Source organism: Maniola hyperantus, chromosome 19 (genome assembly GCF_902806685.2).
Source record: "Maniola hyperantus chromosome 19, iAphHyp1.2, whole genome shotgun sequence".
NCBI classification, from domain to species: Eukaryota; Metazoa; Arthropoda; class Insecta; order Lepidoptera; family Nymphalidae; genus Maniola; species Maniola hyperantus.
In genome coordinates, this window is record NC_048554.1 from 5,670,599 (window position 1) to 5,696,541 (window position 25,943).

General features: G+C 36.1%; 1 protein-coding gene across 3 annotated transcripts in view; it reads left to right on the top strand.

The window, feature by feature from the left end:
• The window catches only part of LOC117991042 (long-chain-fatty-acid--CoA ligase 5), a 74,639-nt gene that overhangs the window by 21,056 nt on the left and 27,640 nt on the right, over positions 1-25,943 (top strand). Inside the window, exons 1-2 of one of the 3 annotated variants that reach the window (XM_034978583.2) lie at positions 10,497-10,637; positions 24,252-24,535. The exons of 1 other annotated variant lie outside the window; for it this stretch is intronic. In XM_034978583.2, the coding sequence (XP_034834474.1) occupies positions 24,328-24,535 (208 nt within the window). In that variant the 5' untranslated portion in view covers positions 10,497-10,637; positions 24,252-24,327. Of the gene's footprint in view, positions 1-10,496; positions 10,638-24,251; positions 24,536-25,943 lie in introns of those variants that run through there. One more of the 3 variants, XM_069504892.1, reaches the window with a different exon arrangement.

The following is a 25,943-nucleotide window of genomic DNA, read 5'->3' on the forward strand; positions in this document are numbered from 1 at the left end:
GCCATTTTAACTCTATAGGTCTACTGTTATGTCTAAAGTACTATTAAACTTTAAAATAAGGACTAAAATCAAACTTTTGACGTGACATTTGACACATAAAGTTAAAATGGCGCGTGATAACTCATTTTGTACGTATTATAAGTACTTTGAATTTGCTTACACTTAACTTAGAGTTAAAATTTATAAATCTGTCTCGTTTTAATTGTAGGTATCTTAAATCTGGGCAAAGTCAAAGTGCACTCTATAGATCTCAGCCTATTGAATGCTGTGATCGTGATGCGGTCAACTGCTAACATGTGAGTGCTGCTAGTGGTTGCGATTGTAACTGAGATCTCATCGACACTGATCACACGTTCCACGTAAGCAATACACGCGCCTGTAAATAGTGTTACAATTAAATGGAACTACGCGTATTCATACAATTTTGTGCTCAGCGATATTTTTGCCACTGTGGTGTGGTTGTAGCTCGTCTGTAAGCACGCTAACTATATAAATAAGGTACGATGTTTCCCTTTAAGCGTGCACAGAGGGACACACTTATCGTTTATGTAGCTTCTGTTTTGTCACCGATAATAGGCTCAGCACGACACGGGTTCTAGCAGGAAAACAGTAATTGCGGGCCGCTTTATGAAGGTGTAATGGTGCTATCACGCAGGCATTTCCTTTGTACGTCTTATCGTAATTATTTCAAAACTATAACTTGTAGAGACGAAACTTCGAATTGTGGGAAATGTAAGTTCCAACTTTTGTTTAAAACTTTTTGTTTGCTTTGTTCGTTTGTACGCTGAGTTTGCGGTCCTTTATGTGGCCATGAAATCTATTGAGGAGCTGACGTACAAAACGTAATTACACTTCTGATCAATATTCTTTTTAGGGCTCCGTACCCTAAGGGGAGTCGGGACCCTATTACTAAGCCTCCGCTGTCCGTCCGTCTGTCAGCGGGCTGTATCTCGTGAACCGTAATAGGTAGAAAGTTAAGATTTCCATGGAATGTTTATTACTATTGCCGCTATGACAACAAGTTATAAAATTTCAAAATGGCCACTATGATAATTAAAAAAATCTAAAAGCGATATGTCTTGTACGATAGTACCTTCGGAACCCTTTGTGTGCGACTCCGACTCGCACTTGACCGATTTTTTCTTTAATCCGGACGTTGTTGGCTCACTTAATACAATTGACTCATTTAGAAGTAAAAGGAAAGGGCCCAAAACTGTATCTACTGAAATTCAGTCTAAAGTTCATGATTTCGATCATTGAGTACAATATCATTTCCAAGCAAAATGGCCTAAAACTGTGCTAAAATTGAGTTCAAAGTTCGTGATTTTTTATCAAAACGGTACAATTACAGTAACTTTACTGTAACTTTACCGTTGAACTGTTGGAACTTTTCAACAGTTTTCTGTTACTATTATTTATTTGGCGCAATAGGCAGGCTACTTGACTCATATCTAATTTCGTCCAATAAATGATTATTTATTATAGTATTTTGCTTAAGACAACGAAATATATCAATAACAATTATTAAAAACGCAGGATGGATATATAAATCCAATTTAAAAAAATCTCTTTTGTGGCGTCGTGTCAAAACTTAAATTAAATTTTTTAGAAATGTGTTATTTTTTTACGATTATGTTTTATAACGACTTTTTTTCACTCTATTATTGAAAATATCCACAATTACAGTTCGAATCGTAAACATGCATTTATTTTGAAGAAGTATTACTTAAATATAACCTCAATATCAGCAATATAAAAAATAAGATTTCTTTATAACCAGGGTGAATAAATATAAATCGTTTGCAGAATATAAAGAGTTAATTATTTGTCTACAAAATAAAATTAAAACCATGGTGACATAACAATTATATTAGGGGGGGCCCAAAGCTCCTAAGAAAATGGGCAATCTCTTTTCAGCTTTTGAGCGTAGTCATTTTTTATTTTGTCAAACATATCCATACTAATATAATAAATGCAAAAGTGTGTCTATCTGTCTGTCCGTCTGCTAGGTTTTCACGGCCCAACCGTTTAACCGATTTTGATAAAAAATTGGTACAGAATTAGCTTACATCCCATACTTCTTATCCCGGAAAATCAAAGAGTTTCCACGGGATTTTTAAAAACCTAAATAGAGAGAAGAGTGTACTGGCTCTTCAGCTACAATGCAAGAACGAGTATCTGTCATACTCGCTTTTAATATACCACTTTATGGCTTTGTTCTTCATGACATGCAGGAGATGTCCCTGTCATGCTCATAAAGACGTGGACGTCTGATATTATATTAACTAGTTGATATATAAGTCAGTCAGTCAGGACTTTGAATTTTATATGTACAGATAAAGCATAGGCAATAAAATGTTTACATGAATAAATTGAACACGTACTTGGTCATGTGCATGAGACAAGTAGTTAGCCCCGTGTGGTAGCACCACGCACCATGAAGTGGCTCCTAGAAATGGCGGTTGCTTTCGCATTCATAGCTCGCGACGAACTGCAGCGGGCAAGTTCAAGGCTGGTCGGCTCCCGCTTCCCATTGCATGTGCATACGCATTAATTCAGCTCACAACCGACTACCACCATTGTCTATCACTCGCGAACCGGGGTCAGGGAACCCATGAAGGATTAATGACACTATTGTGGCGAGTTATATGGCTTATCCTTTTATTTTCTGCAAACCACCTGCCGCTGAGGCCTACGTAATAATGTTGCTATGGTGTAAGTGCCGGCGCAAGGGACGGATTTCAAATTCTTAAGAAAGCATAACTTTGGGCAATGTATAAGTAGTACCTACCTTTTATGCGCATTTTAACACGACTGTTCAAAAAAAGGAGTCTAATGTTTTCAGGATTCATGTAGGTAGGTATGTGTGTATATGTAAGTATGCGAGTTTCTTTATTCTCCCATAACTTCTTTATGCCTAAGAAGATTTTGATGTATGGGTGTCCCGTATCGTTAGAATCCTTACATCATCCCAAGTGACCCTGGCTATAAAATTAAAAAAAAAACAGCGTGGCGGCTATATGGAGCCATTTTCAAATGAAAGAGTTTTTACTTTTTAGTGTGTTTTTTGGCAGGACAGTTACGACTTATTCAGAAAAATTATTAATCCGCGCTGGGCACAATTCATTACAGAGAGTACTTGAAATTATTCACGGTTTTTCAGTAATTTTAAATCTATAAAATTAGATAAATTAGCTGTTGTAGTCCTTTAAAAGTAAGTTTTTAACTTGTGAAATTATTACAAAGGGCTGCACAACAACACGAATTAAAAGTGATTAAAAATTAAACAAGAAAAATCAACATAAAAATTAAGTATTTAAAACATCAAGTCGCGTTTTGAATAATTTTATAAACACTTTGTAAAAGTTAAAAATAAAATAATATTATAACAATATACAGTAGGTACCTACCATTAAAAAAAGAATTACATAGTTTGCAAACAGCATGATAAATAAAAGATAAAAAAACTTATGAATTCAATTACATACCTCTACTACATTCCTACAGCCTACTGTCCTTTATGTCTTTGCCGATCCTAAAAGTAGGTAAGTATATAGTACCTACTTTACTTTAAAATATAAAATCTCGTTATTTTCGATATTTCAGCGTTTCACGGTAAGTTGTCAAGTTTTATTACTATTTGTAAAGTTTATTATTCAGGAAGCTTTTAAAATTGACTGTCATAATGCTTTTTTTCGTGCCTACTTCACGCAAACACTTGCAAATAAAGAAATGGCTTTAATTTTTAACTTTTAAAGCTAAAACGTGGAATTAACCGAGACCGCTTCCTACACAATTAAACGTCTGAGAGTTGTTTATTCTATAAATAGGTACCTACCTATACATACTAATTGAAATATTTCGCGATACTTTTAAATAGCACTTAGTTCCTTTACGGTTTCTCTGAATAGATTTGCTGTTTCTTTCCTCATAGAAATGTATTTTTTCTTTACTAAATTAATACTTTTACCTTATTTTAGGGTTTCGTATCCGAAGGGTGCCAACGGGACCCGTTTATTATTAGGACCGTGTCGGTCAGCCGGACGTCCGTCTGTCTGTCTGTCAGCGGGTTTTATCTTTTGAATCATAATAGAAAGTTGAAATTTTCACAGAACGAATAAAATAACAAATAATAAAAATTTCAACAATTAGAAATTCAACAAGTCGTTTATAAAAAAATTACCTTAATTTAATCATAATAAACGAGCGTAGAAAAAAATTGATCTTAGTATACGAGTACATTACATTATACATATTAAGTATTTCCTACTGCTTGTTTGGTTTAATACTATATATGAAGTATGGCATGGCAATCATATCAAAATCAAAGTGAGATATATTTATTTATTGGTTTTAAATACTAAGGTGGAAGGTACTCGATGGACTTTTCATCACCTAAAACCCAAACAAACTCGAAGTGCAAGAATCCATGGCATCTCTCAGACAGACAGTAGTGGGCATGTGACATGCATTCCACGATGCGTCACCAGAACCACATGACTTGATCCAATGGTGCCGATACTGACGCATGATCCCACGCTCTGTGGAAATTGCATACTACTTTATGTGTATTGCGAGGGTTTTAGCATATAAGTACTAGCTGACCTGCTCAGCATTAAAATTCTTCGGACACGTCTCCCGGCGTGAGAGTGACTCCATCGAGCGTCTTGTCGTGCAGGGCAAGGTGGAGGGCACCAGAGGACGAGGAAGGTCACCCATGCGATGGACCGACCAAATTAAGTCTGCTGTGGGCGGTCCTTTGCACGAGTGTACCAGGCTGTCGGCCAGCAGGGAGAAATGGCGAATGCTCGTCAGGCGTATAACATCTGCCCTCAAAGACGTTGCTTCGTGATGACCACGACCGCTCTGCCAAAAGTGATACGACAAAGAAGAAGAAGAAGAAGACCTGCTCAGGTTTGGCTTTGGGAGAATTTCTAATAATCCCGCCTAATCGGTTTATATTAACTAATCGGTAACCATAGGTATGTGCTCAAATATTTTTTATTTATATAAATCAAGTGCCCACCTCTGAAATCCCCCTTTGCCGACATTTCCAAGTACCTATATTTTTCACGATTTGTTTTCCAAAATACTTAGTTCGCTGTTATTTATTAGACCGTTCGCTAAATACATTCGTTTAGTAGGTAACCCTACATACAGTTAGCACTAAGGTGCGAGTTTATCGAAATCACGGTTAAAATTAGTATATTGGTCAAAATATGCATTCTTTAATAATTTAAGGTTAATGTGCCAGCACTTGACCGCAATAACACTTGATGGAATGTGTTTATGTAATATTTTAAAGAGGATTGTCTCGAAGGTAACCCGGTTTCCCGAACTGTATACATAATACAGTAATTTTACAGTTTTACTTTTTAGTCGCAAATTGATTAGGAAATGTTGTTTAGTGCGAATTAGTTTTTGTAGTCGTATACTGTATAGCAAAAAAAACAGTGCTTACATTTGTATTGTATATTCACAAGATATTATATGACTCACATTTACATTATATATTTACAAGATATTATATGGCTGTCGACTGTATTTACATTGATGATCGGATCGCGAAACTAATACAAATCAATGATAGAAGTCGACGTGACGATGCTATGCGCGTGGATTTAGGTTTTAAAATAACACGGGAACTCTTATTTTGCGGGATAAAATATACCATAATATATTATGTAACTCCCAGGTCTTAAATTAAATCCATGCAGATAATCACATTGATCCGTTGCTCCGTTGCGGCGTGATTGAAAAACAAACCAACAAACAACACTTTTGCATTTATAATGTGGTCAATACCCCATACCCATAGTCGGGGACGTGTATTAGTAGGTGTGTACTTAAGGTGGAAAACAACCGATTGTTGACCGTGGATAATATAATTGTTATGAAAAAGCTAAATGTTATTAGCTAATGCTATTTTTATATCTTAATAATAATAATTAATCTACTATGAAATAACGTAATGACAGAGTGGTTGGCAAGCATCATCCAGAAATGACATCTAAATTGAATATTTGGGAACGCCCTGAACATAATTGATGATAATAGCTGTCACCTTAATGTAAAACTTTTGCGCTTTACGAAGTATATTATATAGTCCGTACAAAATGACTCCTCATGCGCCATTTTAACTCTATGGGTCAACTGTCATGTAAAAATTGCAGTTCACCTTTAAAATAAGGGCTAAAAATCGTACTTTTGACATGAAATTTGCCAGAAAAAGTAAAAAGGCGCGTGAGGCGTTAAATTTTTCACATAGAGCTATGTGATAGATATATAATAATATTATTTAGACAGTATGCTAGATATGGCGTGCGTTACAAAATGACAGTTACTTTTTGTGTCTATGTTGACAGATGTCTCATCGCGAACATTTAGTTCCGAGTACGCTCATATGACGATGACATATACAATAAACGACGTGCTTTTAGATATGCACTCCATACCTAGCGTACTATGTACTTAAATGCTATTCATATATCTATGAATGGTCGCCTAAATATTTTCAATTAGTCGTCGACAGATAAGTGCAAAGTATTCGAAACCTTGGAATGAAATTAAAATTATTTCAGAAAACCAGCGTGCGTTGTAGAAATGCCTAGGATACTTAAAAATAGTTTTGTTTTTTGAGTCAAATGTGCGCACTTTATAGTGATGATTCAAAATTTTAGTTTCATTCATGTTTATTGGTATTTTCGGCCTACATAATACTTACTTATACCTATTATTTTATTTATATGCGTTGCTAGAAAAACAGCTGACATGTCCTTCTGATATTGCGTTTCTAAAAAAATATAAATAAGTAGGTCAGGCCGTCAGCAATTTTAAACATAAAATGTAAATGGAGCGATTCTAATATTTTTATTTTCATATGTTACAGGCCAAAGCCGAAATGCTAGCACATTGCGATTGACCTAGGCAATCCTCAATAATACAGAGCACACTTGATCAAAGTCGAGAAATTGAAAAATTGAGTTTCGACTTTGAACTGCGCACTCAGCGAATGGACCGAAAACTCACCAGAAGGTATAGATTTGGGCTATATCTAGGCATTCCTGAGGGTTGCCTCTAGACAAATTGCGATTTGCCAACATTTCCGCTTTGGACTATATAACACACACACAAAAGTGCGTACATACGTTTCGATCGTTATAACGACCGAAAACTCACCAGAAGGTATAGATTTGGAATATATCTAGGCATTCCTGAGGGTTGCCTCTAGACAAATTACGATTTGCCAACATTTCAGCTTTGGACTATAACACACACACAACACAAAAGTGTGTACATAACGTTTATAGCCAAACCGTGCCAGCAAATTGAGATTTTTAAGATTAAAGTCACGAAAAGTAGTTTTTTATTTACTTTATTATACCTTTACTCTGACACCAAAATAATAACCTTTTGTTTAGTTTTATCGTTAAAAAAAATTGTCGACTTTATTTTTAAGTGAAAGGTTTTTGTTAATACAGGATTCATGAAGGATAAAAATGGGTTTAGGTACAATTTACGGATGGGTAATGGTCACGGCCGTTCTAGCATGAACTACTTCATAGTCGTCGTCATCATAAGCCGATAGACGTCCACTGCTGGACATAGGTCTCTTGTAGGGGCTTCCACACGCCGCCTGAATCCAGCGGCTATCTGCGACTTGTTTGATGTCGTTTATCTAGTCGAGGGTCTACCACTACCTCTGGACCCCAACGACTATCGGTTGTGCCCCACCCATTGCCACTTCAGCTTCGCAACTCGATGAGCTATGTCACTTACTTTGATTCTTCTAAGGATCCCTTTATGTCTGCATTACTTCATATAACGCGTTTAACTCGTTATGTCATAAATGCGTCATTTTAACTTTTTGTGTCAAATTTCATGCCAAGAATACGATTTTAGTCCTTATTTTAAAGGTGAACCCTCGGTGAACCGTACTTTTGACATGACAGTTGACCCATAGAGTTAAAATGGCGCGTGAGGAGTCAATTTTTACGGGATAAAACATTGTATAGTCAATGTTTTATCTTTTAACACAATACTTTGAACCATGTTCGTCCGGGCACGATTGTTACGTCACTCGCTTTTGCCAAAGGCTAAATATGAGTGACGTAAGGACTAACGTAAAATCGTTACACGATCATGCCATATCGATTCTAGGCATTATGCCAAATACTAGCGTTTTGTCTTACTCTTGCATCTAGTCATCCCCGTTACTCTTAATTCTTAATAATGTAGTGATATTATTGAGAGATTTTAAAGACGACTATAGCTTATCCAAATGCGACGACGAGTCATTTAACGACGACAACGGCGGCTTTGAATATTTTGGCCTACCCAGTAGTTCACCTATTAGATATAAATCCCTATCCCTTTAGAATCAGAACTGGTAGAGATTAGAGATCTATCTATTCTCGCATACATACGTTTTTTATTACTGTTAAACATTTTTGGTAAACACAAAATTACGTATGATATCACAAGCTTCAAAATTCTATCAACCTCATCAACGAGCTAATCAAGTTTTAATTCCACCAACTCCCCTACTAGCTACTATTGCAAAATCACAAATATGCTATTTAAACTCGGCGATTGTAAACTAAAACAGAAGTTCGTATATTATAGCAATCCATTGATGCGTTTAGTTTCTGTAATTCAATTTGCAGCTTGGGCAGTGCCAATTTACTCGTTCTAGTTCGACGCCCTTGTGAACTGCACTGTTTATTCTTGTTCTCTCACATGTTCAGCCCGCGTCAATATTTAGGTTTGTTTCGTAAGGATGGCGAAGTAGGTGAGTATATGATTTAACGCACTAAATGGAGTTTTGTCAACGAGATTTGTGTACAAAGCTCAAGCCTTGATATTTAAGTAAAGCATAGGTACTGCGTTATTTCTAGCGCGAGTTTTAAATTGTGTAGCGATTTTATAAAATATTATCTAACAATAATAATTATTAAGCTTTTTATTTCCATCATTACTTTTCCTTAACAGTAGGTATATATTAGGCCCATAACAGTCCATGCCTAAAATAAAGCGATTATTGAGCGAGTATTATTGGAAGGCCGAGGCGAAGCCGAGGACTTCTGTAGTGACTCCGGGTTGGTAATCGCTATTTCGGCCGAGACTTGTGTAGTAAGTACTTTTTGCGAGGAAACAATAATTTTATTTATGTTTTTTAGGCATTGAGATATTAAGTGTGAGAAGATTTGACTTGATTTTCCAAAAGGTATTATTATTCTAGCTGTACCGACTTTAACCTAAAATAGTGCAGTGTTCCAGCACATAATTCGAACTGAGTAACATACAAGAATGCTGTGGTTCCACATGAAACATAATGGGCTTTACAATCCCGCGTTGCTACTAAAGTTTATATTATTATGTGTATCTCAAACAAACCTCATTTTATGCGCAAGAAAACAATTTCGTATGTAATAAAACGGGGTCTGTCGTGGTGTAGGGCGTAGGCGTACTGTGTTTGCGCGAAGAATGGCTTTTAGGATTTATATTAAATTGAAAATTGAACCTAACTACTTATGCGACGATGGTTCTCAAAATATATTTTTGTTTTGGTCGTTGATTGATTTGCGGTGTAGATAGATACAAGGATACAGGGTCACTTCTGATTCCTGGAAATCCCTTCTGTGATCATGATTCATCTTTATCATCATTTCAGCCTGTGGACGTCTACTGGTAAGCATAGACTTCTCCAAAGCGCACCACTATACAAGATACAGCCACATGTCGCCATCCTCTTTATATCGTCGGTAACACTACGCTTACTTGTAGCGGGTTCTATGCCACATGAGTAGATATCTACTCGTGTATCCATACTGTAGAACTTTCTGACTCCACCGACCATCGCTCCTACAGCATTGCTCACCCACTGCCACTTCAACTTGCTGATGGTTTGGACTATGTCAGTGAACTTGGGTCTCCTGCGGATCTCTTCATTTCGAATCTTATTCTTCAGAGAGAGTGAGAGCTCTCTCCATAGCTCACTGAGCGATTTTAAATTGGCGTATCAATCCCTTTGTCGGTGTCCATGTCTCAGCGAATCTGTGATAATTAGACGCTAAATTAGAGAATTCATAGTTTGGCATAAAATGTGAATTTGTTTGACATGAAAACCTCTTCCAGAGAAAGTTTATCCATATATAATGTGTGATTTTTGGAAAAGTCCAATACAAAATACCTACTTAACACAACTGGCCTAAGATCATTAACCAAATAATATGAATGACCGCACCATACCATTTAATAAAAACGTTTATATTAATTATTATTCTACTATTTTAGGCAATTTCATGTAACTTACCTCGGCTTTTAAAGTTATCAGAGGCTAGCTAAGAAGAGGAATGCTTATTAATTTCATGATTACCCGGCGTAAAAGAACACTTCGTTGAAGAGCTCAAGTAAAGCTGCGTTAACTTAAATAAAAGAGAGAGGCGGATAGGCTCTGCTGGGGAGGTATCGTTGTACATGGAGTCACATTGTCCCAGGCCGCCGTATCGGCCGCGCGTTCACCGGCGCACGCGCATCGTACCTATATGTACCTATACGACATAATACGCGACACGATACGTACGTGTAACGATAAGACATCGTCGATAAAAAACCGCAGTGTGTAAATTCCGTAGGTAACGTGCTCGATGGAATGTCGTAACGATTTTCGATGTCGTGTTTTTGTTGTGCTCTCCTCTCCGTATCTATGTTTGCCGCTTGAGTTTTTCACCGTCTCGCTACCAATGGGCCGCATGTTTGTGTACAAAACAAGTCACATTAAGTATAATATTAAAACACTTGACCGCATTGATGTACCTCCAGTAAAAAGACAATAACTCAAATACGACATTTTTCAGAAGAGGCTAAAACAACATAACTTTTTAATGATTTGTAGTATTTCTCAGTCGAAACTTTGAATGGTAGATATAATCAAATTTCATCCAAAAGAAGTTATGATTTTAATTGCGAACTATAAATCATTACTTAGTAAATTGTTTTTAGCATCTCCTGAAAAGTGTCGAATTTGAGTTGTTCCTTTTTTACTGCAGGCACTGATTTTTTATTATATAGAAAGGTAGAACTTTTTGTCGATAAAGCCTCATTCATTGGAACTATTTCCTTTTCCTACTTCCTGCAGCCCTTTTTAATGAAGGGCGCTGAAATATAATTTTGGCACAATATTACACTTGCTTGTTGAAATAATAATAATAATTAATAACTGTTGGATTCAATTGAATCTCTAAAATAACCTGCTTTACTTTATAAAGTCACTAGTGACTTTAGTGATGATGCCTGCAAATTCATCCGTGTGGATTTAGGTTTTTAGGAAATCCGTGGGAGCCCTTTGAGACCAAAAGTAGCCTATGTCTTTCCCAGGGATGGATTCCTATCTCTGTACCTTGAAATTGTAAATTTCGACAATATGCGTTAAACGGATGGGCTTTGGAACGAAAAGCTAGCAGACATGGAGGCAGATAGACAGACTTTTATAATACTAACTAGCTTATGCTCGCGACTTCTTTCGCGTGGTACACAAATTTCAAACCCCTATTTCACCTCCTAGGGGTTGAATTTTCAAAAATCCTTTCTTAGCGGATGCCTACGTCATAATAGCTTATTGCATGCCAAAATTCTTAGTTAGAGCTGTGCGTTGATAAGTCAGTCAGTCAGTCAGTCACATTTTCCTTTTATATTAATTTAGATAGATTATGGAAGAATGGACTTTACGGTGTCTGTAAACTATCAAACTACTTTATTGTAAACATCGGAAATATGATCAATGACCAATGGAATCTATAACACGCTCATATTACTTAATGAAAAATTTCTTAACTTCATGACTAATAGTATGTACCTAACTACATATTATATTGTGAATTAGAATAATAATATATTTCATCTGAAGTATCTGATTGCATTAGGCAATGGTTTTGGCGTTGCAAAATGTTTAAGGCAGGTGATAACACTTACCTATGTCTAGACATTATTAATTCTGGAGATAGGTAAGTACTTAAGGGGACTTAGTTCGGTGCTTTCTTCATACAAACGTAGGAGGGAAAATACAACAATATTCGATATTGTACGCACAAAACTAAGAATTATATCGATTTATCTCGTCATTATCCCTCAAACACCATCATACTTAAAAGAACGGTTTTCCTATCTTGGTGAGAACCATCAGTTCTCCCTCCGCTCCAGCACCGACAATAAGCTTATGACTCCACACAGCCGCACGGTATACTATGGTAACTCTTTCACCACTAACAGTGTCAAGCTCTGGAATTCTCTCCCAGCTGAAATACGTCAGGCGAAATCCTTAAACACCTTCAAAAATCGTTTGAAGAACTATTATTTATCTATGTAAACAGAATTATGTAGTATATTATAGAGATATGTATATGGGTATATATAATTATATTTATTTGTGTATTATTTGAATGTACTGTGTATGTAGTCTAATTAATAATAATAACTAGGGCCATTTTCGGCTGCCGCACCAACCCGTGCTTTCGTGATTCCTTTCGTCAAAGGTTGCCTGGAAGAGATCGCTTTAGCGATAAGGCCGCCTTTGCATGCTACATCTATTAGAATAAGATCCTGTATTGTGTTTTTTCAATGTTTACTTTGTGTTGTGTGCAATAAAGTGTCAATAATAATAATAATAATAATTATCTAGGTTTATTGATATATAAAACATTGAAAAAAATATTGATTAAAAAGTTACGAGGCTCAAAAGATTCCTATTTTAACACTAAATTAATGACAACTTTGGGCGTAAATAAATAAGATTAGGGATATGAAAATTCTAAAACAATTTATCATTAGACGTAGTTTATTTATTCATTAGTTGAAATAACTTTACTTTGCAAACATAAATTCAGCAGTTTTTTCTCAAAAATACTTTTCCTAAACCCTTATCGCGCGCTTGATTTCGGTGAAAATCATCGTGCCTCTCAACTTTCTCATACAATGTCAAGTGAAAAGCAAACATGTTACCCACGTGCGCTGCCAATTTCGGTCGAGCGTCCTGCGTCACCTTAAATAATCGAGATGGCAATCGGGGAGAGAACGCCCCGTACAACCGCACAATCCCCGGGCTAACCCGGTGCGGGCGAGCTCGGGTGAATTAGGAAATTATTTGTTATATGCAATGCAATATTCATCAAGGATTATTCTTGCTAATTTTAAAAACTCGGTAAAGTGTGAATCGAAATAATGCTTACTAAAGCAAGTTTGTTTGAAATTCGCGGTTCTGTTTTCATTTGTCTAGGTTTTATTTTAATTCAGTAGGTAGGTATTTATCTTTTTATTTTCTTAACGATACATGACGTGTGACTTTGGAAAGTTGTAAAGTTCTACCAAAACCAGTGTTTATGGTAGCATTAGCATTTTCAACATAAAGTCAAACTACTAGTTACTAGATGATACCCGTGACTTGGATTTTTTTTAAATCCCGTGGGAAATATTTGATTTTCCAATTTTTCCAGAACAAAAATAGCCTATCCCCTATCTCTGTGTTGGTACAGAGATAGGAGATAGGCTATTTTGCCAAATTAGTCTCAATTACAGACTTACAGACATACAGACGCACTTTCAAAATATTAGTTTGGCTGTACGTTATTGAATTCCATATAAACTGCATTTTTCTCCAATTAGACCCCAAGCAGATTAGAAACTAGTCCGATTGTAGAACAATAGATAGCTATATGCATAGAGAAATTTGTGTGTATGTATACATATTAAAATAAAATATCTAATTGATTATAAAACCTACACTAACTTCTGCGATCAAATAAAAAACGTGCATCTCTTTATCTTTCCGAATGTATCTAAAGTAATTTCGCACACGGGGTACGTAAACCTATTTGCATGCCTGAATACCTAAATGACTACGCTTTCCGAGATGCAAAAGGCTCTATTTACAACTCATATTCTTGCAATCTCATGTCACATCTCAACGGCGCAGGCGCTCCACCGTATAATAATGCATTTTATTACTTGAAAAGGCTTCGTGCAGGCAACCATTATTTTAATAACAACTGTTGTATAAACGATTGCGATCGTGCCTAAGGCGATCACGATTCTTGCTCTATGGGAGGAAATTTGATCCGCACCTTTGTGGGTCAGAACTCAGAACACGACTCTTAAAGGCTTCTTGTTGTGATCATTACATTGCTGCCTTCTCACGAGTCGTGACTCGTGATAGTCCTGTGGCCATACCGCGGTTGTTTGACAGCTATCACGATCGCAATCATCTCTGATTGGTTAATGCTCGCTCACTATTGGCCACAATGCATTGTTGCAACAAGAATCGTACAAATTCAGCCAATCAGAACAATTGAGATTGTAATAATGATTGATGCAGGTTTTAGACAATCTACTGGTCACGCCTGCTACTAATTTGTGTAAGCTTGCGCTATTGCGAGCCACATTTGTATTGTACTAGTTAAATCCAGCCGTGCTTCACTATGGCTCAGGCCTCAGTCTGATACTTATTGTTATAAGGGAAGTAAATAATTTCTGTTCCCGTCAGAACAGATAAAAAGTAGATACATTAAAACACTCTTTTTGTTCGTTGTGAATATAAATCCATCGACTAGGTACTTTTCGAGTTTTGTGGACACAAACATACGGCAGCTTAATCTTTATACATAAAGATGTGAACTATCCAATTTATGATTTTACACATATACCATGAGAAGCCACCATTATCGCACATGTTGATGTCGGTTTGAGACTTGATTCGCACAATAAAGTTACATCATCCGAGCATCGAACAAAGCGTCGAGCAAGTTTACCCGAGTGGGTACAATTTGAGAGTCAGCGGCTCGTGGTATCACACGCCATGAGAGAGCTCCTTTACAAAGTGAATTTCTTTATTTGTGATATGAATGGAACTTGACTGTTAGAATACTATAGGCCGTACTTAGATGAAAGCTCTTTTATAACTTATGCGTGCTTGACTGGTGCGGCTTGATAAATGGGTTTAGTACAGACAGTGCATTATTGAGAATGTTTTGATGCAATTAGGTAGGTTTTGTTAGGCAGTATTATTAGAAATGAGTAGTTTTTGATGTAGGTGTGCGGTAATGAAATGCGAAATACACCATAGACTCAAGAAGTGCTAAGGATAAGCTGATACGAATCAGAGTCGAAGAAAATTTGCGACGATCGTAGCTAAAATAAAAAAAAAATCTACAACGGCAATTCTTAAAAGCTTGAAAAATTTCAATAAAATGTAATTTTAAATTAAACATTTCTGAATGAAAGCTGAAAAAATTGGCATTAAAATACATGCGCGCAAAGGCCAGGATATATAAAAATAAACCACGCATTACCTCACAAAGTACTAGTCTTTTATTAGAATACAAAACCCTGCGAGTTGAATGCTCTAAGACTTTAGAAGTTCTGAATATTAGACTTCACCATAAAGGCGTCTCTAAGCTGACGGGCGTAATGAAAGACCGACCGTGTTTCGTACAAAAACCCGTCCCTGACATAATAACCTGACATTAGCCTTGAATTAAAACTAACTTGCATCATAATGGACCACATTTTATAAGTGACTTTGGTTTCACCATTGAAAACAAAGTGCACTCAAGCGGTGCTTGAAATTCGTAATGTTTTACGTACAAAGCAAATTATGGATTAGGAAATTAGCGACAGATTCGAATATATTTAGAAAATTGGTAGCTATTGTTTCTGAACGATCTATACTAGACAGAGACTATAAAATAAGTGAAACGAGACAAATAGGAAAAGTAGGTTTTTGGTAAGCAATCATAAAAATAAGAATATTGGTAAGTTTTGTAATTTTATGAAATCTGCAAAAACTAATCTAAATTTTTAATTCAATAACAAACATCTAATAACGGCAAGCGGCGCAAGTATGGCTCTCTTATCGAGAGTTACATTTTTGTTCCGTTTGCCATGGAGTCTTAGTGCAAAAAAAAAATTACGAGACATTTCACCGCGATTAATAGCCTCATCTGGTGACAGAAGGGCTGGCTCATTTTTTGCGCAACAGATTAGCCTGGCTGTCCAGCAAGGAAATGCAGCCAGTATTCTTGGCACCATTCCACGCGGGCATGATTTGTATAGTAATTAGATAAGGCTAGCTTTAACTTTTATTGTAATATTTTCATTAAAAAAAAAACAATATAGTATCTGTACTTATGGAGTTTACATAAAAAACTGAAAGACTTTTTTCCTCAGAAATAAGAGGATAATAATAACTTATCCATAGTATCTAAAGTCACTCATAAACTCATGAGAGTTCGTTCGCCGAAGTAGTAAAGACATCCGGACGCACAATCCTGTCGTATCTTTCCCCTTTCAAGCTTAACGAGATACAATACGTCTTTAGAAGCTTATATTATTATAGTCATATATTATGTCAGACGTAGCAACTCAAAATATATTTTGAATGCATATAAATAATTATTATATCCGTACAATCCGTACTAAATTTTAAATGCCTGTCTGTCTGCTATCTTTTCACAGGCCAACAGTTTAACCAGTCTTGATGGAAGGTACCGATGTAGCTTACATCCCGGCGAAGAATATAGGCTACTTTTTATCCCGGAAAATCAAAGAGTTCCGTTTAACTTACTTTTATGAAACTTACGTTTTACTTGTATGAAATTTGGTACAGAGGTAGCTTACATCCCGGAAATTCACATAGGCTACATTTTATCCCGGAAAGTCAAAGGATTGAAGGAAGTATCCCACGGGATTTTGAAATCCTTAATCCACGCGGACGAAGTCACGGGCATCATCTAGTTCAAAATAAATCACTCACAAAATCTAACTTTCCATTTTAGCGTATCATCCTTGTAGTAGGTATAATATATCTTTGTACTTTGCTTTATTGATACGAGATTCGTACTCATATTGGATTTTACAGCATCGTTAAAAAGATCTTACTGCGAAATAAGAATAGAATTTCACTTAAGATCATGCATTCCGCTGTCAAATTTTCACCACCGTGAAAATTGAAAACCCGAGGTTTCCACTTTTCTCCTCAGAATCCTCAGAACCAGATCTCTGATTTAGATGTTTTAAAAGCTTTTTTTTGTATACATACTTACTTTTTAAAATCAGGAAATTGCCCATGATATAAATGTCAGATAGTAAACCTGTACGCACTAAGAATTCTTTAAAGTCAAAAGTAGGTAGATATATTCCGCGACAGGTTGAAATGGCAATCGGGTTGAGGACGCCCAGCACATCCACTTAGCCCCCGCGCTAAACCGGTGCGGGATAGCACGGGTAACGTGCGGGTGTGCGTGGCGTCCCCCGAACTCATGTTTCGATTGCCATCTCGACCTGTCGTGTACTGTACTAGATAGCACTTACCGTAAAACCGTTGATGCGTAATTCCAATCCTATTTAACCTTGTATCTTTATACGCTGTGTGATGTGCTTGAAATATATTTAAAAGCATAAAAGGAAAAAAAGGAAACTGTTTTGTGGCGATTCACTTAAGTCAGTACGTTCCGCGAAGCTGTAAATGCATCCTGTAGACGTCTGGGCCTGTCCTATCGTAGGACTTTAAGCTTAGTTTGATATGTATAAAACTTTTATTCATCCTTTTCTACTTAGACGTGTTATTCGTTATGCATTTAATGAGATGCATTTTATTGGTTATCATCTTCATGCCTTACAATGCTGATATTTTAAATTCTCTTCATACTTAATATTATAAAGTGAAATGTGCTAGTTTGTGAGTTTGTATTTAAGGAGTGATCTTTGGAACTGTTGATCCGATTTTTTTTACTAATAGAAATCTACTTATCTCGCCTACTAGTGACCGACCGACTTTTACGGCAGTACCAGTGTACACATCCACCTACATAAGATCAAAGGGATCTTCCGACTGAAAGTGTGACAAACTCCTTAAATCACTTGCTCAAACATGGTCAAACCTAAGCGCAAACCTGTAACATTTCAACACAAGATTTAATTGATCGGATTCTATAATTATAAATTGAGACCCCTTAAGTAATCGTAGCTCGGCAATTTGTGCGCTATAAAATGTCAACTATAAAACACTGATCTAATTGTTTGATTTGCTATTATATTAAAGTACCATTTGTGTACAAATCGAATGGCGACTGCGGTTTGCGGACGTGACTCAGTCTGTGTCGTACCGCCTCAATCTCATTTGGTATGCGCAGGCGCATTGCCTAGGAAGTGCATGTAATAGTGCGGAAAGCCGTGCGCGAATTGTATTGAACTGATTAGTACCTACTTCAGAGCGTTACTTTCGATTTCAGAATTTGCATGGTATTATTATCGGGCTACTGCGGTTTTTTTGCATACTTATATTCAGGCTCACATGATGCCTTTTTCTCCAGTCATTTACTTGTCATCCCGTATGCGACGTTGGGAAGATGGCAGCTTGCTGTGGCACCTCATAGCGAGGTGTGAGGCAGAGTGCTATCTCCGCTGGGACAAGCCCAATGGGGTCGCGCAAGGGGGGCACTGATGTGTTTATAAGACATCCCAATATGCGCTGAGGGTGGCCACCGAGGGGGTTATAGAACACATTTGTTTAAGTATGTTACTGGTTTTAATCTCAGATACCTACACCTGAAATACTGGACTTGTTTTTGAAATCGGTAATAAAATAAAATAACGATCATTTTCTTGATAAATAATAATAATTGATATCTGTATTTTATCAAGCTCGAATTAATAGTAAAAAATCAGTATATACATAGGTTAGAATTCATATTTACTTTAAAAATATTTCCCGATTATTTATTGATAAGTGTAGGTACCTAAGTTTTGTAGATACCAATTATAACGCACTTTTTGGTAAATAAAGATAGGTAGCTATACTATTATATAAAGAGGTAATGTCGTTAAGTTTGTTTGTAGGGGGTATTCTTTGGAACTACTGAACCGATTTTTAAAATTCTTTCACTAGTAGAAAGCTACATTATTCCTGAGTGACATAGGCTATACGGGATCTTTAAAACCCTAAATCTACGCAGGCGAAGCCGCGGGGATCAGCTATAATTCATAAAGAGCTAATATCACTTCTAGAAGCGTTGAACCCGTAGATGAAATCTCTAATTACTTCTTCCTATCCAAAATCCTGTTTTGTCTGTCATATCTCTTTCGTGTAACGGTAAAATTTTACTACGACGTGACTACGAAGTAATTAAAACGGTCCACGAAAGCCTTATAGCATTTTAACTGTAACCGCGGTACTTTTGGTAAAAAATTGGCAGATTGCGAATTGACGGCTATATCAAAACACGCTTTGAAGAGTTCGTCGACCTCGAAGTAGCCTAGCAACTCGGAATGTGTGTCAAATATTTTGCACTCACTATTGTATCATTTAGTCAGTTGTTCATCGCAGTGCTTGAAGACTAAAGTCTTCGAACAGTGCGTGTTGCCAGTGATGACATATGGATCCGAGACATGGTCGCTAACTATGGGCCTCTTGAGAAAGCTCAGAGTCTCTCAGCGAGCGACGGAGAGAGCTATGCTTGGAGTTTCTCTTCGTGATCAAATCAGAAATAAGGAGATCCGTAGGAGAACTAGAGTAACCGACATAGCTCAACGGGTTACGAAGCTGAAGTGGCAATGGGCAGGGCACATAGTTCGTACAACCGATAGACGTTGGGGTCCCAAGGTGCTGGAATGGCGACCTCGCACCGGAAGACGCAGCGTTGGAAGACCCCCCACTAGGTGGACGGACGACATCAGACGAGTCACAGGGAGCCGCTGGATCCAGGCGGCGCAAGACCGTGGCGTGTGGAAGTCCCTACAAGAGACCTATGTCCAGCTGTGGACGTCTATTGGTTGATGACGATGATGATGATTATTGTATCATTTAGGGTAATCAGAGAGCATCTACCTATAGGGCACTAACCTTACATAATTATAGAAGAAGTAGCTTTTGTCCGTAATTTCGTCTGCGGTACATAATTGTTATGTTATTTAGGTATAGCCTGTGTTATTTCTGGGTTAAGAAGCTTTCTAATGGTGAAAGAATGATTAAAATTGGTTCATTAGTAGTGTCATAATTTATCGATTACAAACAAACAAACCTTTACTTTTTATAATAATATTAATATCACTCACTACCCATATTATTAGTAGGTATAATATGATAAATGTAAAAGTGTTTTTGTTTGTTAATTTGTTGTTTTATTGGTTTGTCCTTCAATCACGTCGTAACAGAGCAACGGATCGACGTGATTCTTGCATGAATAAAGGCCTGGAGAAAACTAAAGAGTTCCCATACGATATCAAAAACATAGATCCACGCGGGCATTAGATAGTTAAGTTGGTATACATACTTAGGAAACTGACTGACGGGTAATATACTTAGAACGGGTAATATATATATATAGAATTTCAAAAAATTCCACACAAACAAAACCGGGCCGGTTCAGCTAGTCTTCACGCAAACGAGTTTTAAGTCCTCAACATTTTGAAAAACTACTCTTTCCAGGTTGTAATTTTTTGTAACAATGATATAACTTGGTAAAGTTCCGTAAAGAATGAATTTCGAGAAATGTGATTTTATCATTTCGTGTACCAGATTTACCAGAACTACCGTTAATTGTGAACGTTTCGATAGCGGAAATCACTGTTAGTTGTATATTACAGGTCCCATTCATTCTGTTCCACAATAGCGTTTACGTTATTTACGATCCGTAACTAATAACTGGTACAATTCGTTGTATTAGAGGTACGTTTAGGAAAACCAATAATCGATATTGGTTATCGTTCTTGCAAATTATGACCCACTTGCTAATGCCCAGCATGCATTCCGATGCTTCTTAGTATGAACGACTCACATTGATGGTAATACGCAAGTCGCAACAACAACTGTTCAAAGTTGGTGTATAACCATTCATCCAATTCCAATAGGCTACTTGACTCATATCTAATTTCGTCCAATAAATGATTATTTATTATAGTATTTTGCTTAAGACAACTAAATATATCAATAACAATTATTAAAAACGCAGGATGGATATATAAATCCAATTTAAAAAAATACAGTTTTTATTTTTATTTGAAACGCAGAAAACGCTGTCAGCCATGATGTGATGTCATTCAATATGTAAACAAAGAAATGTCATCCCTATGTCACGCGTGGACTAACGTAGTAACCATATATATAAAAAAGTCCTGACTGAATGACTAACTTATATATCAACGCACAGCCTAAACATCAGCTGGTCCTAGATACATGAAATTTTGGTGGGTGTGTTCTTTGTAGGTAAAGAGAAGGTATCCACTAGGAAAGGATTTTTTGAAATTCCACCCCTGAGTGGGTTAAATGGGGGTTAGAAATTTATGAAGTCTGTGCGGGCGAAGTCACGAGCATAAGCTAGTTTTTATATATTTCTAAAAACTCATAGTAAACGTAAAAAATTATCGTTTTCTCTTTATAAATTGAATAAGTTATTAAGTAAGACTTACAACAAAGTGATGTTTGCAAAAATAAATTTGGGTTGCAGTCGTTAGTCATATAGGATCCCTTTAAGCAAGTCTTCGCGTGTTACGTATATTTATTTCACTGGGCACTCTAATCCACAACTTTCCTGTAGTCTTCATCGATGCGTTTTTACATTCTCGGATGATACAATAACGATAATTACTATATTTTTCATGTAAACTAGTATAGAAGTCATGTTTATTAAACTTTGGTAGGTTATGCTGTTGTTTACAAATGCATGACGTCAGAGCACAGATAATCTATCGGCCAAACATGGCCGACAGTGTTTTCACTTGTCTAAGAAAAAAATATTTTTAAATTAAAATTTTTACGATTTTTAGGGCGCAAAAAAATATAATGTTAATTTTTTTGATCTAATAGGACAAATATTAACCATTTAAGACCTCCTTAAAAAAGTGTCAACTAGCCTATTGCAATAATTTTTTAAAACTGGTTAAGTTCAAGTCGGGTCTCGCTCTTTTAGGGTTCCGTACATAATTTGGGTGTACGAAATAATTCTTTTCCGAGCTAGAACATATAGCAATGAACCATGAAAGAAAAAGAAAAAAAACCGTTTTTACCCTTTGGATACGGAACCCTAAAAACGTAAGGGACAAACAGTACGCCGCTACATCTATTAGGTGGGTATACCTATAGATATTAGTAAAGTAAAACTTCTTTAATTTTCTTGATAAAGTTATGTAGGTACACATACTCATTGTTGAATAATAAGAGCTTCAAAAAAGAAAATACTTAAAATTATTTTTAGTACATAAATTTTGTGTGTTTGTGTATTTTTAGCTTTGTTTCTAATTTTTATACTTCCTGCCTTCGCTGCTATTACGAATTGAAGCTTTGTAGTAGCTTTTTTTGCTACCGGACCTCATTTGAGGTGAAAATGAATAATCATAGCGTTTGTGCCTCTATTGAAGTTTAAAGGTATGATTCCGAACCACGCTGCACGCAGCAGTGCTGCCGCAACAGTGCTGCCACCAGCTGTCACAGCGCTGTCGCGGCACTACTGGTCCCTATACAATCTCTATAAGCTTATATGAGATTACATTCCGAGCTAGGCAGCAATGTCGCGGCAGCAATGTAGCGGAACATTGCTGCCTAGCTCGCTAGCTGTGACAGCTGGTGACAGCACTGTTGCGGCAGCACTGCTGCGTGCAGCGTGGTTCGGAATCATATCTTTATGTGTACTTACACCCACCATGGTACTTTCAAATTATTGGGTCAACACGATACGCTGCATACGGCTTGGGGATTATAATCCATTGTTAGATTTCAATAGCGTGTTGCCGGTTTATCTGTCAATCTATGACTGTTTGCATTGACTGCATGATTTACATTTTGATGTTTACAATTTTCAATAGGACAGAAACGTCCGCTACCTACTTCTTCTCTGCAAATTGCGATTTGTTAGTTTATTTTGCATTGTTATTATAACGGATGTAGGTATGCTTTTTGTTTAGTTTTCAAAAAAGCTATTTTAAAAAAAGGATTTTAAGAAATTTCAGCCAAGAGAAAGAGTCTTTCGGCTGAAATTTCTAAAAATCCTGTCTTAGTGAAATATGTCAATTTGATAAGTTAGATTCTCCTATCATAGTGAAATATATCAATTTGATCAGTTAGATTCTCCTATCTTAGTGAAATATGTCAATTTGATGAGTTAAATTCTCCTATTTTAGTGAAATATGTCAATTTGATCAGTTAGATTCTCCTATCTTAGTAAAATATGTCTATTTAATTAGTTAGATTCTCCTATCTTAGTGAAATATATCAATTTGATCTCATTGAAATAATATGTCAGTTTGATCAGATAGATTTTCCTATTTATAGATATAGATTTATTATATAAAAAAAACCCTTAATTACTAGTAGTATAATGATCTGTATAACTGCTCACACTGAAGTATAGAAAATTAATCATCATACATTATACTGAATTTACGCAAACATCAGATTTTTCAATATAATAACAAATAAAAAATCATAAAACCTAAATAATACGCGAAACTTCTTGTATTTATGTAGTTCAATTTTTTTAGTTTATTTCACGATGCCAGTTTAATTTAATTGTTAAACATATAAAAACTTATACTCCTAAATACTTATTATCATCGGTACTGTATAGTTGTGATTAAATAGTTAAAGCTAATTTAAACAGCCATAAAAGTTTAAATACAATATCATTGCTGATTGCTCTTTTATTGTATAATTGAACTGTCTGTCGTTAATGTCGTAAGGTTTATTCAGTTCGGGTAGGTATTTATCTTAATTGCAAGGACATAAATATAATTAGTCATATTGTGAAGCTTCCTAGATTTTTGCTATTTGTTCCACCACATTGTAGTTTGTGGTAGCTTTGTTCTGCTTGTCGAGTTATAATTTACTGTTCTTACTTACTTAGTTTTAGTTCTTATCATCTTAACTGTTTAGATGAGAATTCGTCTTGATCGTTATCAAATAATTTTCGCGATATGTTTGACTCATAATTTCCTATGTTTTGATATTATTATCATTACAAAATAGATAAGCAAGCCAGCCAATGAAATCAGGAGCTAGATTAGTATCCAGATATCAAGTGGCTGTGTTAATGACCCTTCCAAGGCTAAAGGCCCCCTCGAAATGAATCTATAAAACCTTTTAGTTTTATGGATTCAGCTTCATTCCACAACAAAATAATCGATATTGAATATCTTTATGGCAATCGAATACTAGCGGATGGATACTGAATAAAGTGTAGTGTTATTTTAAAAGTTTGTTTACAATTTAGGCGCTCGAGTAGTGTAAATAAATAATGAGGATAAGAACGTTAATGCGGAAACAAGAGTGATAATAAATTCTCAAATATGTGCAACAACAATAATAAAATGGGAAGTGGGAAGTTTGGACTGAATGGTAAAAAAGACAAAGTCAAAACAACAGAGGCTATTAAGACTGAGTTTAGTGTTAAGGAAAAATGCCGTAAGCTGCAGAAAAAACTCAAGAAGACTGATAAACAGAAGACTGAATCTAACTCAAAGGAGAAGACGATTTGGTGGAATCAATGCAGCAGTTGTAAGTAATTTAAATTACTATAAACTTAAAAGGTGATATGAGAAAATGATTTATAATAATTGATAGATTAATCATCTTCCGATACACAGAATATTTGTAATTACTGTTAGGTTGTATTTACATAATTGAGTTAAGAGAAGTTTCCCTAGCGCGCTTCCCTGCGCTTTTCTAGAATAAAAATATTTTGTCAGAAATCATGCAAATGCAACATAGATATTAGTTCTTAGAACGTATAGCTACAAAATTTCATTGACTTTGATAGATATTTTGATATTCAAATAAGAACTAAATTACGTTTGTTTCATAATCACGGTCAGCCCATCGCCGGCTCATTAAAGATCACGAGTCCCTCAGAGTGAGAAGGGTTGTGGCCATAGTCTACCACGCTGGCCATGTGCGCATTGGTAAACTTCACACACTTTTGAGAACATAATGGAGAACTCTCAGGTGTGCAGGTCCTCACGATGTTTTCCTTCACCGTTAAAGCAAGTGATATTTAATTAATTAAAACGCTCATAACTCCGAAAAGATAGAGGTGCGTGCCCGGGATCGAACCCCGACCCGAAAAAATATTATTAGCGATTAATATTGACAATATATGTATGCTGTAATTAGCTAAACTTAGCAACTATAATATAAAGTAGATATTAAATTTGTTCTCAGCCCTTTATGCCTTGATTTTTTATCGATTAGAATAAAAGGTTATTCGATTGTATTATTGCAAGACCAACTGGCCCTTGAAGGGCCGTCACGTCTGTTACGCTCTTTGAATCTACAATGAAGGGAAATTAGAGCACCAAGGTTCCAACTTTTGAAATCAACCAAGTACCTCCTGTTATTCAACGACAAAATAATCGAGGCCAACGACACGACCTTAAACGTTGCCTTCAAATAATATGTGGACCCTTCTAATAATAATAAACATTGAATTTCGACATTGACTTTTGCCAAACATAACCTTAATTGCTATGTGAATTGTGAACTACCTTTGCTTTAACCGCACGCTGTGCTTGTTTTTTAAGTAAGTAGAACTAATAATAAATCGAATACGACAAAACTCGAAAATGCAATGTGAACTGAACTGAACTTAATCTTGGTGCAATTCAAGTCATATAATGGGTACAAAATGAGTTATCACGCGCCATTTTAACTTAATGTATCAACTGTCATGTCAAAAGTACGATAATAGTCGTTATTTTAAAGGTGAAATGTACTTTTGACATGACAGTAGACACGTTGAGTTAAAATGGCGCGTGATAACTCATTTTGTACCGACTACACTTTTAATGGTAGAGGTTACATATAAAAATTCTCATCGTAAATACAAGAACAAGCAACGTAAAAGTGTGTCAGTGGAAAGCGCGAGAGAATCCCGTGAAATCTACACGCTAACTCGACGCCTAGCGCT